The sequence below is a fragment of the Euprymna scolopes genome, chromosome 11 (genome assembly GCF_053919585.1).
Source record: "Euprymna scolopes isolate OS-2025 chromosome 11, ASM5391958v1, whole genome shotgun sequence".
NCBI lineage: Eukaryota > Metazoa > Mollusca > Cephalopoda > Sepiida > Sepiolidae > Euprymna > Euprymna scolopes.
This window is the reverse complement of record NC_136492.1, coordinates 101,385,282-101,408,615: the sequence shown is the minus strand read 5'-3', so window position 1 is coordinate 101,408,615 and position 23,334 is coordinate 101,385,282. Positions and strand designations below refer to the sequence as shown.

At 34.3% G+C, this 23,334-nt stretch overlaps 1 protein-coding gene across 1 annotated transcript in view; it reads left to right on the top strand.

Moving 5' to 3' along the window:
- The first annotated feature begins 4,422 nt into the window (after positions 1–4,422).
- LOC145288014 (uncharacterized) overlaps positions 4,423–23,334 on the top strand; it is a 42,874-nt gene continuing 23,962 nt past the window's right edge. Inside the window, exon 1 of the mRNA XM_080136018.1 lies at positions 4,423–4,716. Coding sequence (XP_079992144.1) covers positions 4,601–4,716 — 116 coding nt within the window. The 5' untranslated portion in view covers positions 4,423–4,600. The remainder of the gene's footprint in view (positions 4,717–23,334) is intronic.

Genomic DNA, 23,334 nt, shown 5'->3' with positions numbered 1-23,334 from the left:
GGGTACACTGACAAAGTTTTCCAAGTTGATGGGAAGCGTTTCTTCTTCAAGCATTGTAAGAATATGAGTTATTTCAGGTTGCAACCTTTTAAGTTCTATGATTGGCATCAAGGTTCTTGATAAGTTTAGCAAAATCACGAGCATATACATGAATGTCGGTCAGAATGTTTACCATCCTAGAGTGAAATTCAGGTGGTAGGCATTCCTGACCGCATAGGGTGGAATTTGATGTAGACTTTTGCAAAAAGTTTGGCTTCATCAGATGCTAAGAAAATCACTTTTTGTCCATTAATTTTGACAGGAATAAATGTCATACATCTGTTCAGGACCTTGTTTGTTATTTATCAAAACTCTTGGGAACCAAGCCTCTGCTCAGCTACTTTAGATTAAACAGATCTGACATAGGATTTTTTCACATCTGTTAAAACTCTTTTGCAGTGATTCATGAAGACGGTTTTGATTTTAGATCATCCGTCTCTGTGAAAGCAGTTGAAATAAGGACTTCTGTGAGCAATGGCAGCAGCATGTTTTGGGATAAACCAGGGCTAGCTGTTTGGTTTCTGTTGGAATTTTTTGGAGGGTATGAAGCCCTTAATACCATCGATTAATGAACCAGTTATATCGGATATAATACTAGGCACATTATTTTTAGAAATGGAGTTTGGAGGAATTTCTGATATTAAAGACCTGAGGATGCCATCGAGCATTGACACACTCTGATGGAACGGGATGTCAGAGTTCTTAATATTACACTTTGTCCTGATTTTAATTGAAACAACTGAGTGATCAGAAGGTTCCAGTGGAGACAGAACAATGGATGGGCACTGCTCAGGAGAAGTTGTCATGAAAAAGTCAAAAAGACTTGCAAAATGTTCATTAGCATTACATACACAAGTAGGCTTGTTAGTAATTTGTGTTTGGTCATAGGCAAGGGAGAAATCATGACCAATCCTGCTTACATCATCCGTTTTGATTGAGTCTACTAGCCATTCAACATTGTAGGCATTAAAGACACTAGAGACATGAATGTTCGCAAAATGGTAAACAGACAAAATATGATCCATTTTTTTAGAGATACTCTAAAAAATAATAACTTTGTCATTGTGCAGCCGATAGAGAGTAAAAATCAATGCAGTGCTGTAAATTTTACACAGAAACACAGATAGGGCAATTTAGTGTTTCTATGGAGATGTCTCTGCCATATAAAATGCCATTCTTTATTTAGGTATAAATTCTATATCCACAGTGATTGTGTAACCATGTGTTAACACAACTGTCGCGGATTCTGATAATGCTGTGTGCTGTGGATTTCTTTTCTTTTATCTTCTCTTCTGGCCATGTCATCGACTTTCACATTGATGGCTGCTGAAGACACGTGCACAGGTTTACAAGTATAAAAAATAAAATATTTCAAAGGAAGACATAAAAAGCACATTTTGTGGATGTCAGTTGAACTCTGCATGCGTGTGTGATACTATTGTGAGAAACCATCTTCTATAAACTAAGGTTCATACTTACATCGTCCGTTCAAGCCATGTTTATCAGTTGATTTCAGCTCATCTTGATCTGCCTTCTTCTGTCCCAAACTCAAAAGTGTCTTCAACTGTTGCAAATCCAAGACTGTCTGTAAATTGCCCCCAAACTCATTGTCACTCTTAAAACGAAATCCAAATATATTGACCTCTATTGTTCGACTCTTTGTCCCAATAAGTGCAACACCTTGATTAGCAATATTATTTCAGCTGTATTTGTGTGTCCTATTTCCTCTCCATTGTCTCTCTACTAAATCTACTAAACTTACCCCCATCACCTTTTTTTTCTGCTGATCAACTTATTTTCCTTTTTTGTCATAGTTTTTCCCCTTGTTTCCTTTTTAACACTTGGAGAGGAAGAACATCAATCAATAGTATCACAGCGATAATGAGTGTTGAGTTTAGATGTAATGTTTGAATAGCCTTCAGTATATATAAAAGCGAAAATGTGTGTTAGTGTGTGCACTTTTTGTGCATGTCCGCCAAAGGCTTTTTTCGACAGGCTTCTCAGTCGGCTCACTCCTTCTTAAAACTTTTTATATGCTGTCTAAATCATAATATCGACGAGGTAAGAATGGGGGTCGTGTCTATTTTTAATTTGCCCAACTTTTACATGCTATTTTCGAGATGTTTTTTGATCGCCATGTCTTCGTTACGCTTTTCAGTATAAAAAAAGCAAATGCTGGGGCGGGGAAAACAGAAACTGGCTTGCAGAGTTTTTGCCCAGTCCCTGTGGGGGATGGATATGAATCTCAAAGTGTAGTATCTGTTCCAGCAGACACTGCAATCAAAGAGTATATGTGGGGGCAACACTGTTGGAATTTTTTTTGTAACAATAATGGTGCATCCTCTCCTGTTTACATTTATTATTTTTTATCTGGTTCTTGTATTTGATTTTTTGTATTTTGTATCTTTTTTGATTCTTAGTTTCGTACATTTTGGGTTTGTACGAAACTCCCTTTAATTGGAAGAAAAGGGAAATGCTAGCTCCGTGATGACGTCACGAGCCCAGCACAAGATTTGCCCTCTTTTGAAATTCCAGCGACGAGGATATTGGACGTTCATTTCATTACCCGGCACTGAAAATGGAATTTTGATGAGCCTCCTTCAAAGAAGAAAACCCGGCAAGAGTACCCCAGGCATGCGACGAGGCATGCTTCTGAAAACTATCTACGTTGCTACGTTTTGCACATAATTTGAAGGAGTGTAATTATTTAAAAAGAAAAGACCTTATTTTACGTAACAAGGAATTTTGGAACCTCCTACAAAGAAGAAAAACCGGCAAGAATACCCCGGACATGCGACACAGCATGCTTCTGAAATCCATCTGTGTGTTTACGGTTTGCACGCAAACATGGAGGGAGAGAAAATTCTAAAAAGACTTTAAACGAAAAAAAAAAAAGAAAAAGACACATGCTTGACTGCCTTTCAATTTGTGAGTACGCTCCTAAAATTTACTACATATGAGAGTGTGATTAGAAACTACTATTTTGAATCTTATTATTGTATTCGTTCATGGATACGACATCTTCATTATAGAACAGTGTTATTTTTTTCATTATATGTTACCTTGGCGTTTTTTGAATTTAATGCTCACAAAGGGAACAATTTGCAACTGATTTTATTGTGAATAAAATCTCTTCTTCGTTTCAAAGCAAGACCTTCATATCTTATTCTTTACCCCCCCCCCTCTTTTATTTCATACTGTCATTTTTTTCAGGTTAGTTACTTTAGCGTCAAATTTATCTGGAAGCAAGATAAACTTCTAACAACACCACAAATTAGACCATTGTCCCTGTGGCAATCAGTTATTGGTCGCTGTAGGGGAAACTCTTCATACCAATTGTTACTAACCAGTTCCCTCTTGGAGGGAACTGGTCCCTCTCCTCTTCACTCTCCAGATTAAAAACGGCCTTGTGCCTAATTTGTTGAGTGGGGAAGCAAATAAATACCAACAGAAACTGGCTTGCAGCACCAAATTTAGTTTGACCTTAATAAGGTCAAACATCACGCGACTTAACTTTCTTGCACATGTCAATTTCACTTTATAAACATTAAATTAAGATAGCTTTCACTTCCTCTCCCCTCGTGGCTGAGATGGTTCGGTGTCTGGGTCTTTTTTTCCTTTCGTTTCCACCTTCACATCAAGGCTTCGGGTTCAAGCCTACCTTCCTACTAAAACTTTTTTTTTCTTTTACACCTCCAAACACCTGACAACGTTGTTTTTTAAACAGGATTGTTTTGATCTACTCACCCCCCCCCCCAACATACACCTCCAAACATCCGGGCAATGCCGTGTTACCCCATTAGTTTATCATAAAATTGTTGGTTGAAACTGACATTCACACAAAAAGCAATATACCTTGATTGGTCTCCTGTAAGCGGAGTTATACCTCCGGAAGATTGGAACACAGATTCCTTCATGTTAGAAAATGAGACCTGATAGTTGGGATCCACACTAGAGGTTGGGAACTGACTTTAAGGTTGTTTTTTTTTTTTTATTTTAGAAGACTAAGTTCAGGAAAGTTTTATAGAAGAAAAAGTGTTATAAATATTAAAGCTTGATTAGTTAAGTAGAGAATTTCATTCTAATGCGTTTGATTTAATGTATACATTGTTGTTTGTTGCTTTTTGTTGTATTAGATAAGGTACTATTTATCGAGTGTTAACTATTCTGTACGTTTATATAAAAAAAAAGTATCTTTTAAAAATTAAAAATAAAAAAAGTTGAAGAATTTTTCTTGGATAATCATTCATTAGGATTGATTTTCTCTACTTTCGTTTTATTTTTGACGTATCTAGTATCATTTTTATACGACAGTTCAATAAATAGCATATAAAGCGGAAATTAAAGAAGACGCTAATAGGATTTGAACTTTGAACTTTTTCCATTTAACTAAGGGGAGATAATTCATTTCGGGTTATTTTTATGAGTAAATAACGAATACAGTTGCACAGGATTCATCATGTCTGCCGAAGCGAGTGGAAAGAAATTAATTGAGGTGGACGTTGTTAGCGATATTGTCTGACCCTGGTGTTGGGTAGGCAAGAGGAAGCTGGAATCGGCAATGAAAGAAACTCAGGATAAATATGAATTCCGAGTTCGATGGCAGCCGTTCCTGCTTCGCGCTGACCTACCCGAGGAAGGGATACCTAAACCACCTGATAAAATGGTCGTTCCTCGGTGAGTAATGACATCAATACAAAACCTTCTCTCAGCTGACTTGTGACGATGAATGCGACACATATTTGAAGAAAATAAGACTAATAAAAAATAGTTATATTTTTATATTCATGTTGCTTCAAAAGGAAATACCAAGAAAAAGAGCGCAATGATCTGTGTGACGTATTTAGTTTTTAGTATCAATTGCGCTTCTGTTAAATCGCAGTTGAAACCCAAAACTAAATCACGTCTTATTGTTTGATAGTGAAAGTAGAATTGTCTACGATCATCTAGAGTAATAATGGCATAATTCTTTAAATTGAATAAGATTTTAATTTTTACATTATAAAAGTCCGATGTGTAAACATTCTATTGGTAAATAAATTTAAATTTAAAAAAAAAAAAGAAATCTTAAACATTTTTTTCTTAGTGACTATAACACTAAGAAAAGAAATGTTTAAAATTTCTTTTTTTTATAATTAAGTAAACAAGGGAGGTCACTCAATGTGATTAAATAATTAATTTGAACATTTATTTTTTCTTAAACGCTTTTGCGAAAGCATTTTTATCAACATTTCGATAATAAAAATGACTATGAAAATAACATTAATGTTGTCTTTCGTTATTCTATTATTTTATTTATTTATTTATTCGACTAAAGAATCTAGTTGTCAGTAGTCGCAGATTTAACACACACACATAAACTTTATTTGGTTTTGAATTGATTTTTTTATATAGTACTTGTGTGGCTTACAAACCCGTGCTGAACACATTATTTATTAGCCTATGCTTTACATGGGGAGAGAGGCTTAAAAAACTGTTCTGTACTTCCACATAACAATTAAATAAAGATATCGTAAAAATAGATTTTAACTTGAAAATCCTTTTTAAAAAAAAAAGTACTGTTCTTAAACTGCACAAGCATAGATTTTTCTCCTTTTCTTTTAATATTCCTAACTAATAGACTAAGAGGAAAACGTTGAGATTGGAGCCGTTTAAAAGGGTCGATTGAAATTTGTGTATAGACGATAAAAATTGTATTTTTAAAAACGATTAACATCCTGAATCTTTTGGAGTTCAAATAATTTAATATGGATGAAATCTGAAGAGTGAAGAAAAACGCCTTTTAAACGAATAAATGTTAGTATTATGGTCATTTTTGTAAAATGGCCGCATAACTAGGTTAATTGCCTAACAAATGGAATGCGATTTTCGTTTTTTGTTTTTTTGATGCTTATGCACTTACTGATCCGCGCTATTTTTTAAATCGTATTTCCAAGTTTAATTAAAGTTTTATGGGTTTTTTTATTCAATCGTAAGGTTAAAGTACAGAATAGGTACAAAACACCCTCCCCTCCGCATGTTAAGAATGTCTTTTTAAATAATAACGTTATTTCAACACGGATCAGTAAGTGCATCATGACTGCATGAGTACCTTTTTTTTTTTTCTTTTTTTTTTTAATCTTCTGTTAATGCGTGAAACTGAATAGATTTTAATTCCAAAACGTTTTGGAATATCATAATCTAAAGAAAAAAGATATTCCTATACACCAACCATCACATAATCGCCTTTAAAGTCTGTCTCTGAAACTGTCTCCGTTTACTTGAATGGACATTCAAAGAATGTCAGATCTTATACAGTCAGTCCGAAGTATCGACGGAGAATCTTGAGTTAGTCTCGGAAATTGCCGAAACGGTTCACGATTTCAAAACCACCTCTGATTTTTAAGGAAGTGTTGGTACTAGTGCAAGTGCTGGCTGCTCTCTACTGAAATAATAATGTTATCATTTGGGAAGCCATTCTTAACATGGGGAGGGTGTTTTGTATTTAGTCTGTACTTTAGACATTATAATTTAATAAAAACAGATATCATAAAACTTGGAAATACTATTTTAAAAAATGGTGCTAGTGCAGAGAATGATCCGCGCTATTTTTTTAAATCGTATTTCCAAGTTTAATTAAAGTTTTATGATATATTTTTTTATTCAATTGTAAGGTTGAAGTATAGAATAGGTACAAAACATCCTCCCCTCCCCATTTAAGAATGGCTTTTTAAATAATAACGTTATTATTTACGTCCGGATCACTCTCTGCTCTGCACTAAGTGCACTAGCACCAAAGTTTATTTCAATTGTTTATTTTATTTGTCGCCGCGATTTTTTAAACTAATCCTAACCAACGCGCTTTGCATGCTTAGTCTTATCTGCTGTTTAATAATTATTTATTTATTAAAAGCCTAAAATTGTAAAATGCTTACGCAATTTCTGGGATCTCTGCCAATGTTCGGAACTAACTCTCTGGGTGTCCATTCCTTACAATTATACTTTATTAAAGACTAGCAAGTGTACCCGGCATTGCCTGGGTATTTGTAGGTGCATGAAAAAAGTGTTAGTAGGCATGCAAGCTCGAACCCGTGACGCGAAAGCGGAAAAGAAAGTGAAAGAAAACCTAACAACTTAACGCTCGCTATGCTATGACGCGACAGGAAAGCGTTCAAATTTAGCGATGTCAACCTTAACGCCATAGCAGAGATAATAATCACGTACTTAACTCTGGCTGTGGGCCAGTTAAACTTTCAGCTTCCCCACGATGTTAATCACGCAGTTAACTCTGGCTGTAGGCTAGTTGCTGTATTTGTTTCCCCACGATGTTGGGGAAAACCAGCTCCCCCAAAAAGGGGAACTCTGGCAGTCTCCAAATGAATAGCAATTGTTTGATATGAAGGGTTCCCCTCACATTGATCAAAGCTGATTGCCTTTCTGGACGTCCTAGCTGGAAGGCCAGGAGGCTGCTGACTTTGCTTTGATTAGTTTCACTTTTATACGAAAAAGACAAACACCGGGAACCAGGGAATTTTTTAAAAGTCAATTCAAATAAAAATAGTAACCTTGTCGAGAAGCCCGACGAAAAAAGCCTTTCTTGGACATACACAAACGTGCACGCCTATTTTTCCTTTTATATATATAGATTACGATATCTAATTTTTGGTAATCTTTAAAAATAATACACACCCATTCATGCAGACATTTGTTACTTATAATTGAGTTTGTGTAAAACTCAAAACGTGTTTTCAACGGAATTAATGAAATAGAGAAAATTGAGATGTTTTTGCAGAGTTGGATTTTAAAGACATTTTGATGTATTTTGTAGTTGTCATTACAAAAATACGTTTTGTCCTTTGTTTTTTTTTTTGTTGTTTTTTGTTTGTGTGTGTGTGTGTGTGTGTGTGTGTAAACAGATATTTTTTTTTTAATGGGGGAAAAAATAAAGTTAAGTCTCGTGAATAAAGACAATGTGTAAATAAACAAAAGGGGAATATAAAAAAGGGAGCAAATGAAAACTAGACTTGAAGAGAATATCAATTTAGTTATAATTATTGAAAGAAATAAAATACTGAATTGCTTTTATTTCCCAAAGCAAGGGTTAACAATTAACCTTAAGTACCAATTATTACAAAAAAATTTAAAAAATAATATACAAAAAGGGGGTTTCTAATTGAGAGACTAATTCTAGAATTAATTCTATCGAATAGAACGATAAAGTTAAATTTATCCTCCAAACGATAATAAAAAATTAAAAAACAGGAAAACATACATTGTCCCTTTTAAAATAATGATACAGAAAAAAAAGTCTTACTTGATATGTAAAACCTGAAAGGAAAAAAACGTGCAAAAAAGGGTCTTTTAAAAATGTTCTCTCTCTTTCAGTCCTTTTCTTTGAGAGGCACTCTCTCAGTCTTCTAGAACCTTTTGGTTCTAATACTGTTTTTTTTTCTCTTGTAAAATAAAAATGTCCTGATGAGAAGGGAATTTTATGGAAACACAAGTGCAGATAATCTGCCTGTCTTCTTGTCTGACAAGCCGGCAAATTTAATTTCTGTTTCTTATAGAAAAATATCTCAAAACCAACCGGTATCTTCCCTTGATCCTTTGAGACAATAATTTCCCAGTTTCCCAGTAAAGCTTCTTATTAACCTTATAATTAGCCTTAAAATTAACTGGGAATGAAATTGTAATGTCAACGTCATGTTTAATGTAAAAAAAAAAAGTTGTTTTCAACAGAATTTGAGAAGTCTAGTGTCTTCTGGTAATGCCAGCTAACTTGAAACTGAAGAAAATGGGCAAAAATTCTTCCTTCCCCACCCTCGCTCCTGAAAGGGCAAGAGGAGGTAACTGCTGGAAAGTAATGATGATGATGCCAGGTTAAGTAGTGTAGACCTTCTACTTAACAAAAGCCAAAAAAGGGCTAAACCCAACCTTACCTCCTGGCACTGCTTGGTGGCTGGTAGGATTAAAAAATAAAATTCTCAAACTCTCCCAACAAGAAAAGAAAAAAAAAACTTAGAGAAATAGTATTTTAAGATGAGCTAAATTTCTCTAATTCTATTTCTAAGGAAGAAATTTTAAAAACACAATTATGGAATAGAAAATTTATAATTTTTTGAGAAACTAATTGTGAATTTTTAATTGAGCGACCGAGCTGAATGTCCAAACTATTTTGCGAATCCACAATAGCTCAATGAGATTTACTCTGAATATGGGGGAAGGACAAACATATCTATCCTTTTTCCTAAAGTTGTTAAAATCAATAAATCGATAATCGATTGATAAGAAATTGTAAAATATTTCCCGCATAAACCAACTCGGGAAAATACAGTTCTAACGGCTTGTTGAGCTTGACACATCAAGCTTGAAAAAACTAAATTTGGCAAATTTATGATAGAGACTCGCATCTTTGACACTTAAAAACTTCCAAAAATCTCCATCAAGGAGAGCTCAGGGACTTCACCTCAGTCACACAAAATCTTTCCAAAAATAGTAATTTTGCTCCAGAGGGAGAATTCAGAAGCAAAATAATTTTGCCTATAACAGTAGAAAAGAAGGCAATGTTGAGGCATATCCTCAAATACTCAATAAGGTATGAAATGGTTTTAATTAAAACTAATTCCATTGCAGGAAAAGTTATCCCGAAAGGAGAAGCTTCAATCTCGTACCGACAAAATTCTACAGAAGGCTTCTGCAGAACATAATCTGCACCCTCACAGATTTTCTGAGAGGTTGCACTACAAACAATGTAGCAAACAAACACTCCAGATTTTTCAGGCAGATGACACTCTACTACAAATATCCAGTCTAGCTTGAGTTTACTAAACTCTTGCCACTTAATAATCTCCTCATGATCTCGATATGAAAACAAAGGGGATATAGGACCTGAAGTTCTGAAAATTTTGGAAAGATTTTCTTTTCTAAAGTGTATATTCGCATCAAATAGAGTAGCGAAAGCAAGTACTTCTAATGAGCCAAATATACTGAGCTCATCCTGTACCTTTGGAATAAGTTGTAACATGCCAAACTCCTGTTCTTCTTCCACTGACCCTTCTTAGAGCTGTTTGCTAGGTGCAATGGGCTCATATTTGGCCTGACATTACTTTCAGCTTGATAAGGGTACGTTAAATGGTCAGTAGTACTGTACCCGTTAAAACTAACATGTTTAAGCATTGTCTTAAGAATAATTGCTTCCCAACACCCTGGAAAATCTCATTGGTATACCCTGTATTTAAGAATTCGGGTGATTGATAATCTCCCTCTCAGTACAGACCTAAATCTCCTGTGCGTCATGAGTAAGTTACTTGAATCTGTGTTGAATAGAGAAGTAGTCAACCACCTTAGCAAAAATAACCTTCTTCGTGACATGCAATATAGTTTCCATTCTGCTAGATTTGCAGCGGATGTGCTTATGGTTATTTCTCATAGGATTAGCGAAACTCTCAATGGAGGCTTCCTTTCTAGGGCAATTGCTCTTGACATATCAAAGGCCTTTGATAGGGTATGGTATAAAGGTCTACTTCACAACTATACCATAGCTGGAAATGTCTTTTCAATTATTAAATCATTTCTCTCTGATAGGTTCATAAGAAGCTCATAGTCTGGAGTCCCGCAGGTGTCAATCCTGAGTCCAACTCTCTTCCTGATTTATATTAACGATCTTCCAAATCACATCCTTAGATCATTCGTAGACATTTTTGCTGACGACACTACCATTTATGGCAGCACATCAAAGGCTGTAAACGACCAAGTTCTCTCTGATTCTCTCTCCTTTGATCTTGAACACGTGGTACAATGGAAAAAGGAGTGGCTGATTACTTATAATGCATCTAAAACCAAGCTTCTATCTTTGCATCATGAACGTTCTGATCCCTATCTGGCACCAATTGAAGTGAATGGCTCTCATCTTGGGGAGGCTCCATGTTTGTACAAGCTTGACCTATACTCCTGATCTAAAATGGAATACGTACATCAAATCCGTTGCCAAGGTCGTTGAAAAAATGATGGGATCCTTCTATCGATTCAGTAGATATCTACCTGCTGATGCAATTTTCTACCTATATAAGAGCCAGGTACGTCCAAGGATGGAGTATTGCTGTCACATCTGGGCAGGAGCTGCTAGAAAGAACATCCTACTTTGACAGAATTCAGAATAGGCTTCATAGCCTAGTGAGGGATGACTTTTTCTCTTCCCTGCAACCTCTTTCTCACAGAAGAGACTTTGTGAGCTTGTCTCTGTTTTATCATTATTTTCCTGGCAAGTGCTCATCTGAGCTCCAATCTATGCCCCCCCCCTCGCCAAATATTCACGAGAAACACTCGTTTGGCTGTAAACACTGTCAATAATTTCCCCCACTCTTTATCTGTGCCTAAACCTAAATGTAGATTCCATGAATAAAGTTTCTTTCTAAGAACTGCACACCTGTAGAACTCTCTTCCGTTTACCTGCTTTCCAGCTGACTACAATATGGCCGTCTTCAAGTTCAATTTAAACAAGTTCTTGATGAATCATTCCCCTTAAGTAATCCAATTTACCAAATTTACACTTCTAACGATTACTATGATATTGTCCTTTTGACCAATGTACACTCTTTAACCCTTATTCTCGAGTGGCCTCTGGGCCTTGAAGTGGTAATTCCTTTAAAAAAAAAAAACATCAACGTATGCAGAAAACAGCTTTGCTATCTTGGCAACTGCCCAAATCTAAACAATCTGACTGTCAGCAGACTGCTTTTGTCTCCCCTTCATAATAGTCACAATGCCCCTATCATATTTGCACTTCAATACCTACATGCAATGCATAAAATTCCAGGGACGATACTCAACAGGTTATGGACCAAACTGAAGTACTTAGCAAAACTATATCTTTCCAAGCAATATTGACAGCAAGCTGCAATCTAGGAAGATTAAATTTAATTGCCACACAGTTTTCTAACTGTGACAAAACCCTCACTAAGCCAAACTCTCCAGCACAGTACTGTTCCAAATCTCAGCGACTATTGATCAGAATTTAACAAATGAAGGCTCGTTGGAAAGGTAATGACCTGAATTGTATAGTAGGCTATGTGACATTTGCCTTTAAGGTCGCACATTAAAGGGATCCTCCATCTTTGGCACTTTTTTTTTTACAGCCATAAAATGTTTCAATCATTGTCATTTTTTCCTAGTTTTGCATATGAATTACAAAATATCTGATATTCCCTCAAAACCTTTGGCTCTCATAGATAGATATACCACCTTTTTTGGCAATTTTATAAGTTCCAAATCTCAGCGACTATTGATCAGGTTTTAACAAATGAAGGCTCGTTGGAATGGTAATAACCTGAATTATGTAGTGAGCTATGTGAGATTTGCCCTTAAGGTCGCACATTAAGGGAATCATACATCATCCAGAGACTATTTTTTGGCACATTTTTACAGCCATAAAATGTTTCAATCATAGTCATTTGTTTTCCTAGTTTTGCATATGAATTACAAAATATCTGATATTTCTCCATAACCTCTGGCCTTAATACAGGGAAATTAAAACCTGCTGCTATGGTTTTAAATGATCTGAAATAACAGCAATGGGAGACTTGATTCCAAATACTTCTCATATGTTATATCTCCCCTATTTGGTTTTCATGCATAAAGTAAATTTCACAGTGTATAAGGATTATTTGGTACTGGAGATATTCATAATCGTACCCTATTTCCAAAAGAGGGGAGATATAACACATGAGAAATATTTGGAATCAAGTCTCCCCTTGCTGTTCTTTCAGATCATTTAAAACCATAGCAGCAAGTTTTAGTCTCCCCTCCATCAAGGCCAGAGATTTTGGGGAAATATCAGATATTAGTAATAAGTAGTGATAAATAGTAATATTGTACATTTAACAACAAAAAGACTCCCAAAATTTATGCTAGAACTCTCCATAAGGACCTGTGGCATAATGAATAAAGTACTACATAAAATTTAGTTCCAAATGAAACTCTTCTAGAAGTTGAAGGTTCAATTCTAAGTGCAGGCGATAAGAATACAGTTGCAAATTACAACTTTTATGCCATTATGGTTGACAGTGGGAGCATGCTACCCCTGTGAATTAAATAAAAGGTTCCATTTGAAATTCCGTGTAGATTCCAGAGTTATATATAAAAAAAAAAGATTCTAAATTGAATAAGATATACCCAAATAAGGTCGGAGGTTACATTGGTTGAAACACTGAAAATAGTTACTCAAGATGAGAACGGTAGTCTGAAAAATCCAAATACGAATTATCAATCCTCATCTCAAACATTTTGAAATATAAAGATTTTATAGAAAAGCATTCTCCTATTTTCTTTCTCTTAAAGATTAGTAAAAGTTTTGGTATTTATTCGCTTCCCCATGAAAGCAAAATGTGATGCAAAGTCGTTTTTAATGTGGGGAAAACCAGCTCCCCGAAAAGGAGCACTCTGGAAGTATGCAAAAATAAAACTGCTTTAGTATAGAAAGGTTTCCCCCTCCATTGACTAAGGACAATAATTAATCTGAGTGTAGTATCAGAACACGTTGATCCTGGCCCATAAAATATATATTTTCTTTTTGTTTTGTTTACCTACAGTGAGAATCTGTTTTTTTATGTCATTGTTTTGATGATGATGATGATCTATTTAATGTCCGTTTTACATGCTGGCTTGTGTTGGATGGATTTTAAAAATTGACTTCCAAACTAACTTATCTCTGGCCAGGCCTTTATCCCTCTTTTTCACAAATCCATCCTTCTCATATCTCCCCCTGTTTTCCTTGCTACTTCCCCTGTCAACTGATCCTACTACCTTATTTATTTTACATTTACTAACGCAAGAACTCTCATCCATTCTTTCAATGTGACCAAATCAATGAAGTCTTCTGTTCGACACACATCTCCTTATACTGTTATTTAATCTTCCTCTGAGGTAATCAAATCCACTATTCACCAAAGTGCATCCTAGGTCAGTGGCTCAAAGCCATGTGGTTAGTTGCAGATTAAATAAAGGGTTCTACAGAATATAAGAAACCATGAAATGGAGTTTCATTCTGTATTAATAAACAACTTTGTCATCTTCGTTAGTAGAAGAGAGAAATGAGTTAGTAGATTGAAGTGTTCTTGTGTAAAGATAGATTTAATATCATGCCGACTGGTTGAAGATGAGAATATTTCAGTTTCGTTTATACGTGTTTACGACTAGTAATCATCCAGATGGAGGAAGTCAATTACAGGAGAAAGAAAGGGACAAAATATTCGGTGTGTTTGCGCATTGTCGTGGGTGTGTGTGAGTTGTATCAACGAAAGCAGTTTTTTAGCATAATAAATAAAGTTTGTGTGGGCATTGCATGAGGAAATAAATGTTGGTTTGAAGAGAGCCATAGCTTATTGTACTCACGTTCTGCCTGGGGATGAAGCCCTAGGTGAAGTCTGCTCCCAGGCAGGGTCAGGATGAAAGAAGGTTAAGAGTTTCAGATTTCGCCTTTTATATACTTGGTCGCGTGATAGAGAGCTGGCTTGCGATTCGACAGCCAGGGAGAAAATGGATTTCAAATCTCGAGTTGTGAGAAGTAGCTCCTGCCTGTGATTGTAGTGAGTTTCAGCTGCTACAGTTTGTTAAAAATTTTGTAAAACCTGAGTTTTTAAAAAAGTTTTTTTAATTACATTTTCACCCCAAACAAGGCACATTGCCACTTTGATGTAAGGGGCTACTATCAGGGACCTAAGTTGCAGAGGTACTATGTAGGGAGTTTAGCAGCAAGATGTCTGTTCATGTTACACTTGAACTTCTGCATGTCAGTACAGTTGGGGAAGCAGGAAACTGGATGTATACGATTCCAAACATCAAATTTCTATGACTTTCAATTTATAAATAAAACTAGCAGTTCAGCTTGGCTTTGCTCAGGCCCTATGTACTGTTCATAACTTGCCCTACGTGTGAATACACTTTATGTAAGATTTCAAATGTTTAGACCAAAAATTGTCTGAGTAATTTCGTAGAGACCACAGAGGTAATTTTCTTTTTAGACTTTGACACCAATTCTGACCCCTTAACATTTATTTTGGTCTGAAATCAAAATAAAGGTTTACTCATGTCCGAGTTACCTACATCTAAAATTTCAAGTGTTTAGACCCACAATTGGAGAAATTTGGTAGAATTTGCAAAGATCAACCCTTTCAACTTTGGTCTTTTTGGCAGCCAAATTTTCGCCTGATTAAAATGCTTGCTGCATGTCTGAATACCCGTTATGTATAAATTTCAAATGTTTAGACCTAAAATTTGCTGAGTAGTTTGCTAGACACCGTAAAGGTAAAATCTTTTGAACTTTGATCCCTTAGCAGCTCCAATTTTCAACCAAAACTGATTAAAAAGCTTGCATGTCTGAATACCCTTTATGTAAAATTTCAAATGTTTACACCAGAAATTGACTGAGTAATTATGTAAAGACCACAGAAGTCAATTTTTTTTAAACTTTGACCCCAATTTTGACCCCCATAACATCTATTTTTGGGGGGTTTAAATCAAATTAAAAAGTTTGATCTATGTCCAAGTAACCTACATTTAAAATTTCAAGTGTTTAGACCCAAAATTGGCGGAGGAGTTTGGTAAAGTTTTCAAAGGTCAAATCATTGAACTTTTACCCCTTGAAAGCTAAATTTCTGGGCAAAAACCAATTAAAAAGATTTTCTCAAATTATGTCAAATCTCGAGTCTCTAGACTGAAAATTGACAGTTATTTGGTAGGGAAATGCACACACACAGACACACATTTTCACTTTTATAGATATATAGATTAAAATAAAGTAAAATGTTGTTTTTGTTGTTTGCGGTTGTCTGTATTTACTTGCTTTCCCATGAGGCAGAAATAGACACAAGGTCAGGATCCCTCTGCATTGAAACAAAAATTAATGTTCCCTAATATACTAATGCTAATGTTGGGACATAGAGGATAGGAAATTTATACAGATGCATGGTTGCAACCCTATAAATCAGTAGTTGAACTTATAGCATGGAATGTAAAACAAAACTTTTTTTCAAAACAATGGAAGAGTGTATTTTGGTGGTTGAAAGTTGGACTGTGTGCGGGTGAGAAAAAAGAAGAAAGTTCTTTGGGCTATCAAAGGTCAGCCAGCAGTCTTCTTCAGTGAAGAGCATCTATGCTTGAGTGTCCAGTGGACAGAGACAGAGGAGAGAGGTCTTTCTTTGATGTTGGCCATGATTCCCAAAGGGGATGAAAGTAGCACCTTAGGGGTACATGGTATCAGTGCGCTCCACCAGATGATTGTTGGCTGAATCGCATTGATTCGCGAGAGAAAATAAATCTTTATTTTATTTGTGACTGCTACAAAATCATTAAACAATTCCTTCTTCCCAATCTACTCAATAGCTGGTGACTCCCAACGTGATCTAATAAATTGAGACGTTTTGTATCAAGTAAAATGTCTTCACACAAAAGTTGACTCTGGGTTGAAATAACATATAACGAACGTAGTTTGCCTCATAGGCATATCATTTATGCTGTAGAAATGATATATTTCACAATTGCTACTCCCCCCCCCTTCCTCAATCTAATTTTGAATCTGGCCCTCCTATTTGTCTTTTAGGATGTTTATTTATTGGTATGTAAATTTCTACTAAACACTATAAATCTGTATTGGGATAAGAAGTGTGTTAGCTAATAGGTCAGGAGATCAGGGTTCAATCCTCAGTTGAGTCCAACCAAATATTTAAGTGAGAGAAGGGTACAAAGTCGTAGCACTCTTTCTGAAGTTAAGCTTGGGTCTCTTTGGACTTGTGGGCTGGCGCTGAGTTCTGCTGCCACACCCAGGGTTTGTCAGCAGCCACCTGATTGCACCAGGGGATGTACATTCAGGTACACTTTGGTGTTGATTTTCAAGCCGACTTTGAAGATGTGAGGTGGCATGGTGTGGCCCTCATTTGAAACCATGCCAAAGACCATAACCATAGCCATAAACTTTGTTTTCATCACTCTGGGCATGTCCCTATTATTCATGGCAATCCAGCCTCATTTTGAGGGTGCTGGCAATGGTCCAGTTCTCATAACTTGGATCGGTAAAGAACATGAGTTGTACAGCGGTGCATCTCTGATCTCACTTGCTGAACATTGTTTCACTTTCAGACATGATAGAAGGCTCCTATCGCTCTTGGGATTTGTACACAAATGGCTAACTAGTAGATGATCTGCAACAAGAAAAGAAACCTTCATCAAACAGAAATGGAATCGTCTTTTTTCTTTCTTTTTTTTTTCTTTTTTTTTTTTTTGCGACAATTTTATCGTTCCCCCGCCTCTCTCTCTCTCTCTCTCTCTCTCTAATATATATATATATATATATATATATATTTGATGATTCCTTATGGAGATGAAACAAAGAATTCTGTGTAATTTATTTGCCATATATTTTCATAACTTTGCATATCGAACACTGTTAAAGTAAATACTGAAAATTGATGCATAAGATCTCAACATTTTATGTGAACACATGAAGTATGTGTGAATATAATTGTGCATTGTAGAGAAATTATGGAGATGTCAGTTAATGATGCACCTTAACAGTGATGAGGACATTTTTTTTTTTTCTTAAATTTTAGGTTGATAGCAATTCCTCTTGAGTTGTTATCAGAATAGAGAGCAATGTTAAAATTAAACAATTACAAACCATCCTTGGAGTAATTCTGCGAGATAAACAAACAAATGCTGATATCAGAAAGAGGCTTAAGATTAACAGATTCAACAACAATATCATTTGATAAAGAAATTAATGTGGTTTAGTTACGTTTCTTAGCTACGAGGTTCCAGCCATGGTTAAAGATCATATAAAGAAAATTTAATTCCAGAAAGTTCAGAGGGCAACCACCAGAGAGATTGGTTGACCAGATAAGGGTTGAGATTGGTGTGCTACTCCTGACGACAAAAAGACTGGTTGAAGACCGTGATAAGTGGTGGAATTTTGTTTTCAAACATGTAGTAAAGTTCTTTGAAATATGCACAGGAGTCAAATAAGTCGAGCAGTGTTAGGGATCCAACTAAAATACAAAAGACTGATAATCTGGTAATGAGGCTTCAGAAAGTAGAATCTTCAAGATGTAGAAATTGTCTGTGGTAAACTGTGTGAACACAATCCTATTGTTGAATGGCTCTAGCTATGTATTTAGATATATATGTGGGGGGGGGGTAAGTGGGATATGTTTGGAATTTAAAGTAGATAAGGTAATCTCTGTAATACATGGGATGTTAGTAGAGAAGAATTTGGTGACAAGATGTTTGTATGTAGCTAAATCAAAAACATAAATCATGTAGTACGATGTTAACTACATGCACACTCGTAGAAATCTGTGGTGCCACAGATTAGGTTGCAGCATGATTAAATACAAAAGATGACTGTAACCACATCAATTAGATTATATTAAAAAAGGATCAATTTGGTCCTGAAGTGGCATCTTAGAAAGGTGAAAATCAGACGTAATCCTAAACATTTATAAATAATAGCAAATTAAATGTTGTGGTATTAACAAAAAAAACATGCCTCAATTTTAGGTAAAAGTGGATGTGTTCTTTTTCTGCTTTCATGAAAAAAAATAAGATATTTGTTTTTTATAATTTAAAAAAAGTTTTTTGCTTATACATGTGGCACAGACGGAAATTGCATTCCAATTAAAAATTCTTTGATATACCTATGTATTATAGAAAAATAATTATCTTCATCTAAAATTAGGAAAAATCATAGAATAGAATTTTAAAGATAAAAATCAATTTTCGTATTTTGCCAATCTGTCGTTGATATGAGCGCAAATACATGTAAAACAGGGGAGATAAGTCAATGTCATTCAAATCTTCAGTACTTGTACAGTTTAATCAAGACATCAAAAAATGAAAATATCGAAAAAACGTTATATTGTACGTATCCGTTTTGAACTGAAGATCTCCAGAAAAAAAGTTCACTTAATTTGATTGAGTAGTTTTTTTTTGTTTTTTTTCTTACAGCAGAAAAACATGTTTTTATGAGAGTGCGTTAAAGTCAGTCATCTTGAAATCTTTTGAACACGCCACGGGGAGATAACTCCAGTTAAAGTGCCGACACTCCCTCCCCATCTTTAATACTAGCTTTTCTTCCTAAAAATCAAACCTTTTGCTCGGTATCATAACAAATAGTTTTTTCACTGTAAAAAAGAAACTACTGGATGAAATTAAGTGAAATTTTTTTTTTAGGACTTTGTTCCATAACGGATACATACAATATAACCTTTTTTTTTTTCGATATTTTCATTTTTTAATGTCTTTATTAAACTTTACAAGTACCAAATCTTCTATTATATAAGTCTGTGTGTGTATGAAAGAGTTTCTTCCTTATAGGTTCAGCCATTTAAAAATCTATCTTTTTCAAATTTCACAAAAACTAATTTATATATCTGGCAGTATTCTTAGATATGTCTTGTACAGAAAGTCATCCGATAAGTATCAAAAATTGAAAAACTACCATCTTAAAAATAGCTTTTCTCACTAAAAAAAAAGAATTTTTACAGAGGAATATATTATGTTACAACAGTTAAGGGAGATAATATAATTTTAGCAAATCATTTCTTCTTAAAAAAAAAACAACAGATTTATTATTATCTGGAGATATAGCTTAATGGTAGAGCATTCGACCACAGATCGAATGATCCCCTGTTCAAGCTCAGGTGTACCTCACCATCTTATTTTTTCTTATTAATAAGTTCAATTTATGATAAAAGAGGTACCATTTAAAATTGCCGTGATTCCTTTCTTTGTTTGCATATTTTAAAACTAGACATTAACGGAAGTGGTTGGTTGGTTGTTTTTGTTTTACAGCATATCAACTCTTTTCGGGTTATTTAATGCTGAATCTGAAGATTTTGAAGAAAAATTTTTTTAATAGAATATATTTGTTGTTTTCACGTCGGTTTCTATTTAACCCATAGTTGGGACCCTAACAAGTACCACCACTCCGGGTCAGAGTGAACCTGGGAGCAATAGTAATTAAAGGGTGGCTCCACACTCCCCAAAGCCCACAAGCTGGGGCCTCACCACTGGATATAGTTTAAGGTCATATCCAGGACCTTCATTGAGGGACTTTTATCCTCTGCAAGGGGGCAGTCGGCATATTCTAATGCCCCACCGACAGGGCTATTAACAGAATTGACTTTTCCAAGGTATTCATCAAGCCCAACTACCAGCTGACGTGATATTATAAACAAACACAGATGGAATTTGATGAATGACATTATCATTATTATTAATTTATTTATTTTTTTGCGAATTAGTCCACCGGGAAAATTATTCCTCATAATATATAATAATCAATAAAGGATTGAGTCTATAATAATACATACGCAATCTGTATAAATTAAAATGTGTTTAAGTGTATTGTATGATCGGGCAACACCGTTAGTAAGTAATAATGAATGACAAATGCATGATACATAAGTATATTAAAGAATTTTTACTTGGAATGCAATTTTCATCTGTGCCACATTTTGTATAAGCACCCCCCCCTTTTTTTTCTTGAATAAGTTAAAAAAAAAATAACAAGAAACTTTTTCCCCTTTGTCTTATTTTCAGTCCTCTTTCTATCTATTAAGCATATTATTTCTATCTATTAGGTACGGGCAAAATAAATGCCGATGCTCAAAATGTATAAACATTTTGACCCCTCCCTTTACTTAAAAAATCACCAAAAATCAGGAAATTAACCAATTTTAATGGAATTTTCAGTATTTATCAAATAATGATTGTGAAATATAATGAATTCTTAGTGGAAATGTATTATTTTGTTTAAACAAAAAATACCTTTACTAAAGTTATGGTAAATAAAAAACGCAAGAATTTATTTTTGCTTTTTTTATATAAATAAAGCATCATAATTTGTAAAAATAAAATAATTTTTATAGGAACATTATGAAAAAAGCCCCTAAATCCATATTAATGAATTCTATATAACTCTAAGAAAAATGAATTTCTCGAACTACCGATATTACCATTGAATTAAGCATTGCTTATTTAATATTTTCACACAAAAAAAAATTATAATTGCAAAAAATATTTCTACTTTTTTTTAAATTACGGGTTTCGCATAATTATGATATGCAAGATTTTAATAATTTCCTTGCTCGCAAGAATGTGGAACTTTCGGCGTAACATATTTTTTATATAAAATTGAACAATAATTAAAAGAAATTAATTTAAAAACAGGAACATAGAAAAATAATTAAATTAAAAAATGCAAAAATTAATACAAACGTCCAGAAAAGGAGTGTATGGATGCGCGACTGGAGAGAAAAAAAAACTTCCCTTTTAATTACATGACGTCATTTTCGCAGTCTTTAGACTGTCTGAAATTTTGGGCCTTCATAATTTTCGTGTTTACAAAATTTTAGTTTGTTTTGCGAACGCCAGAATCACTTGTTTTTTGGGCTAATTAATTTATGTTTTGTACAAACAAGGTGTTTTTTTTTTTTAATTTAATTCAATATCTTAGGTCTTTACTTTACTAGTTATCTTTGAAATAGACCCAGAAAACTAATATTTATCATTTAAAGTATTTTTTAAATGAATTTATTTAACTTCAAAATTTAGCTAAATTGGGTAGCTTGCCGTGGAAACATTTTCATAACTTTTTTTTTCACGTGTACAAATGTTTTTTTCCTTTTTGAAATTAAGTTTAGTCCTTAATCTTTCAAATAATAGTCGGAAACCTACAAAACAATTATGATAAATTATCTTTCAAAACTAGGTCCCCCATTTTTGGCCGCCCATTTTTGCCCGTACCTACGATCTATCTATATCTATACTAGCACGTAGCCAACTGCTTCTTGGTTATAAAATATGCTTAAATGTGATATTTTAATTTATGCAGATTTTGTATCTATTATTATAGTGCCAATTCTCTATTTTACCCAATATATAGTAGTAATTTCAAAAGTGAAAAAATATGACTTTGGTGCCATCAGTCAGAACCAAAACCTTTAGCGCATTATGCGTTCCATCTGAGCTATCGTCAGGTGCATATCAAAACTTTAAAAATTAGTCAACTTTTAATGTATATTTGCGCATGCAGGTCAAAATAAAGAAAATAACAATTCCACTTATTTTATTTTTTTAAATAAGGAAAAATTGATTTCTGCCAAATTGCTCAAACCTTACCTCATTTTTTCATCACTAGTTGGCTGGATTTTATTTCTCTTTCGTTTTCTTCCTTTATTTTGACTTATCTTTCCTTCCTTATTTCTTGTCTTTTTCTTTTTCTCTCTTCCTCTTCTTCACTCCGTCTTGTTTTCTTTTTTCTTATGACAACTTTCTCTGGAAACTAAGTGTAATTTTGCTGTAAAGACTAAGACTTCAAACACTTCATAAGGGGCTTAGGGGAATTAATGACTATTGTTTCATCTTCAAAAAATGACTTCCTGTCTCTTTCCCCATATGTGCACTTGATGCCTTTCTCTTAATTCTAACTTGGGGTTTTTAGTAAAATAAGAAAGAAAAAAAAATGATTGCCTACCCTCCTCCTTACATAGGGGGTCGTTCCTAGGTTTGGAAATTCATCTCAATTTTAGCTTTTTTTTTTTTTTTTTTTTTTTTTTAGTCATTGGCTATTCACATCCTTGTGGAGATTTGGGGAGGTGACAGTTTTGTGAAGTGGTTAACAACATAATCTGATAACCAGACCATGCCACTTTAATCTAACCCACACCTGACATTGTATCTAATCTCCTGGAAAGGATATAAAATGATACTCACATTCCAAATATAAATGTTATAAATAAGATGAGCCCATCCTGTTTGTGATCATGAGAGGGAGAGGAGTAGAGAAAATTGTAATGAGTGTGAAAATTATTTGCCTCGAAAAATACCTATGTGTCTGTGCATCTTGTAGGGTTTAGTTACTGAATAATAAAAAAATAAAATGGTGACGTCCAGTTAATATTATCTTTAATGGTTGCACAAATTCTCATCGATTATATCCGGTTTAGATGATCTTTGGCTGTATATAAGCAAGCCATTTTAAGACTTAGAGAGCTCATATTTTATTTTTTTTGTATCAAGGTGAGTTGTGCACATTGAGGTATGATGTATTATTGAAAACTGCGACAACACATTGAATGATGTGAATTATGGCGTCAGTAAAAAGGGGTGTTGTCACTTTCTATCATTTTCAACTTAATACAATGTTTCCATATGTAATTTAGACAACTTTAACTTTGGTTTTAAAAAGTATATATATTTTTGGAAATATTTATTTTCAGATTTTTTTTCTTTTTATTTCTTGAAAATAATAAAATTAAGTTTTGT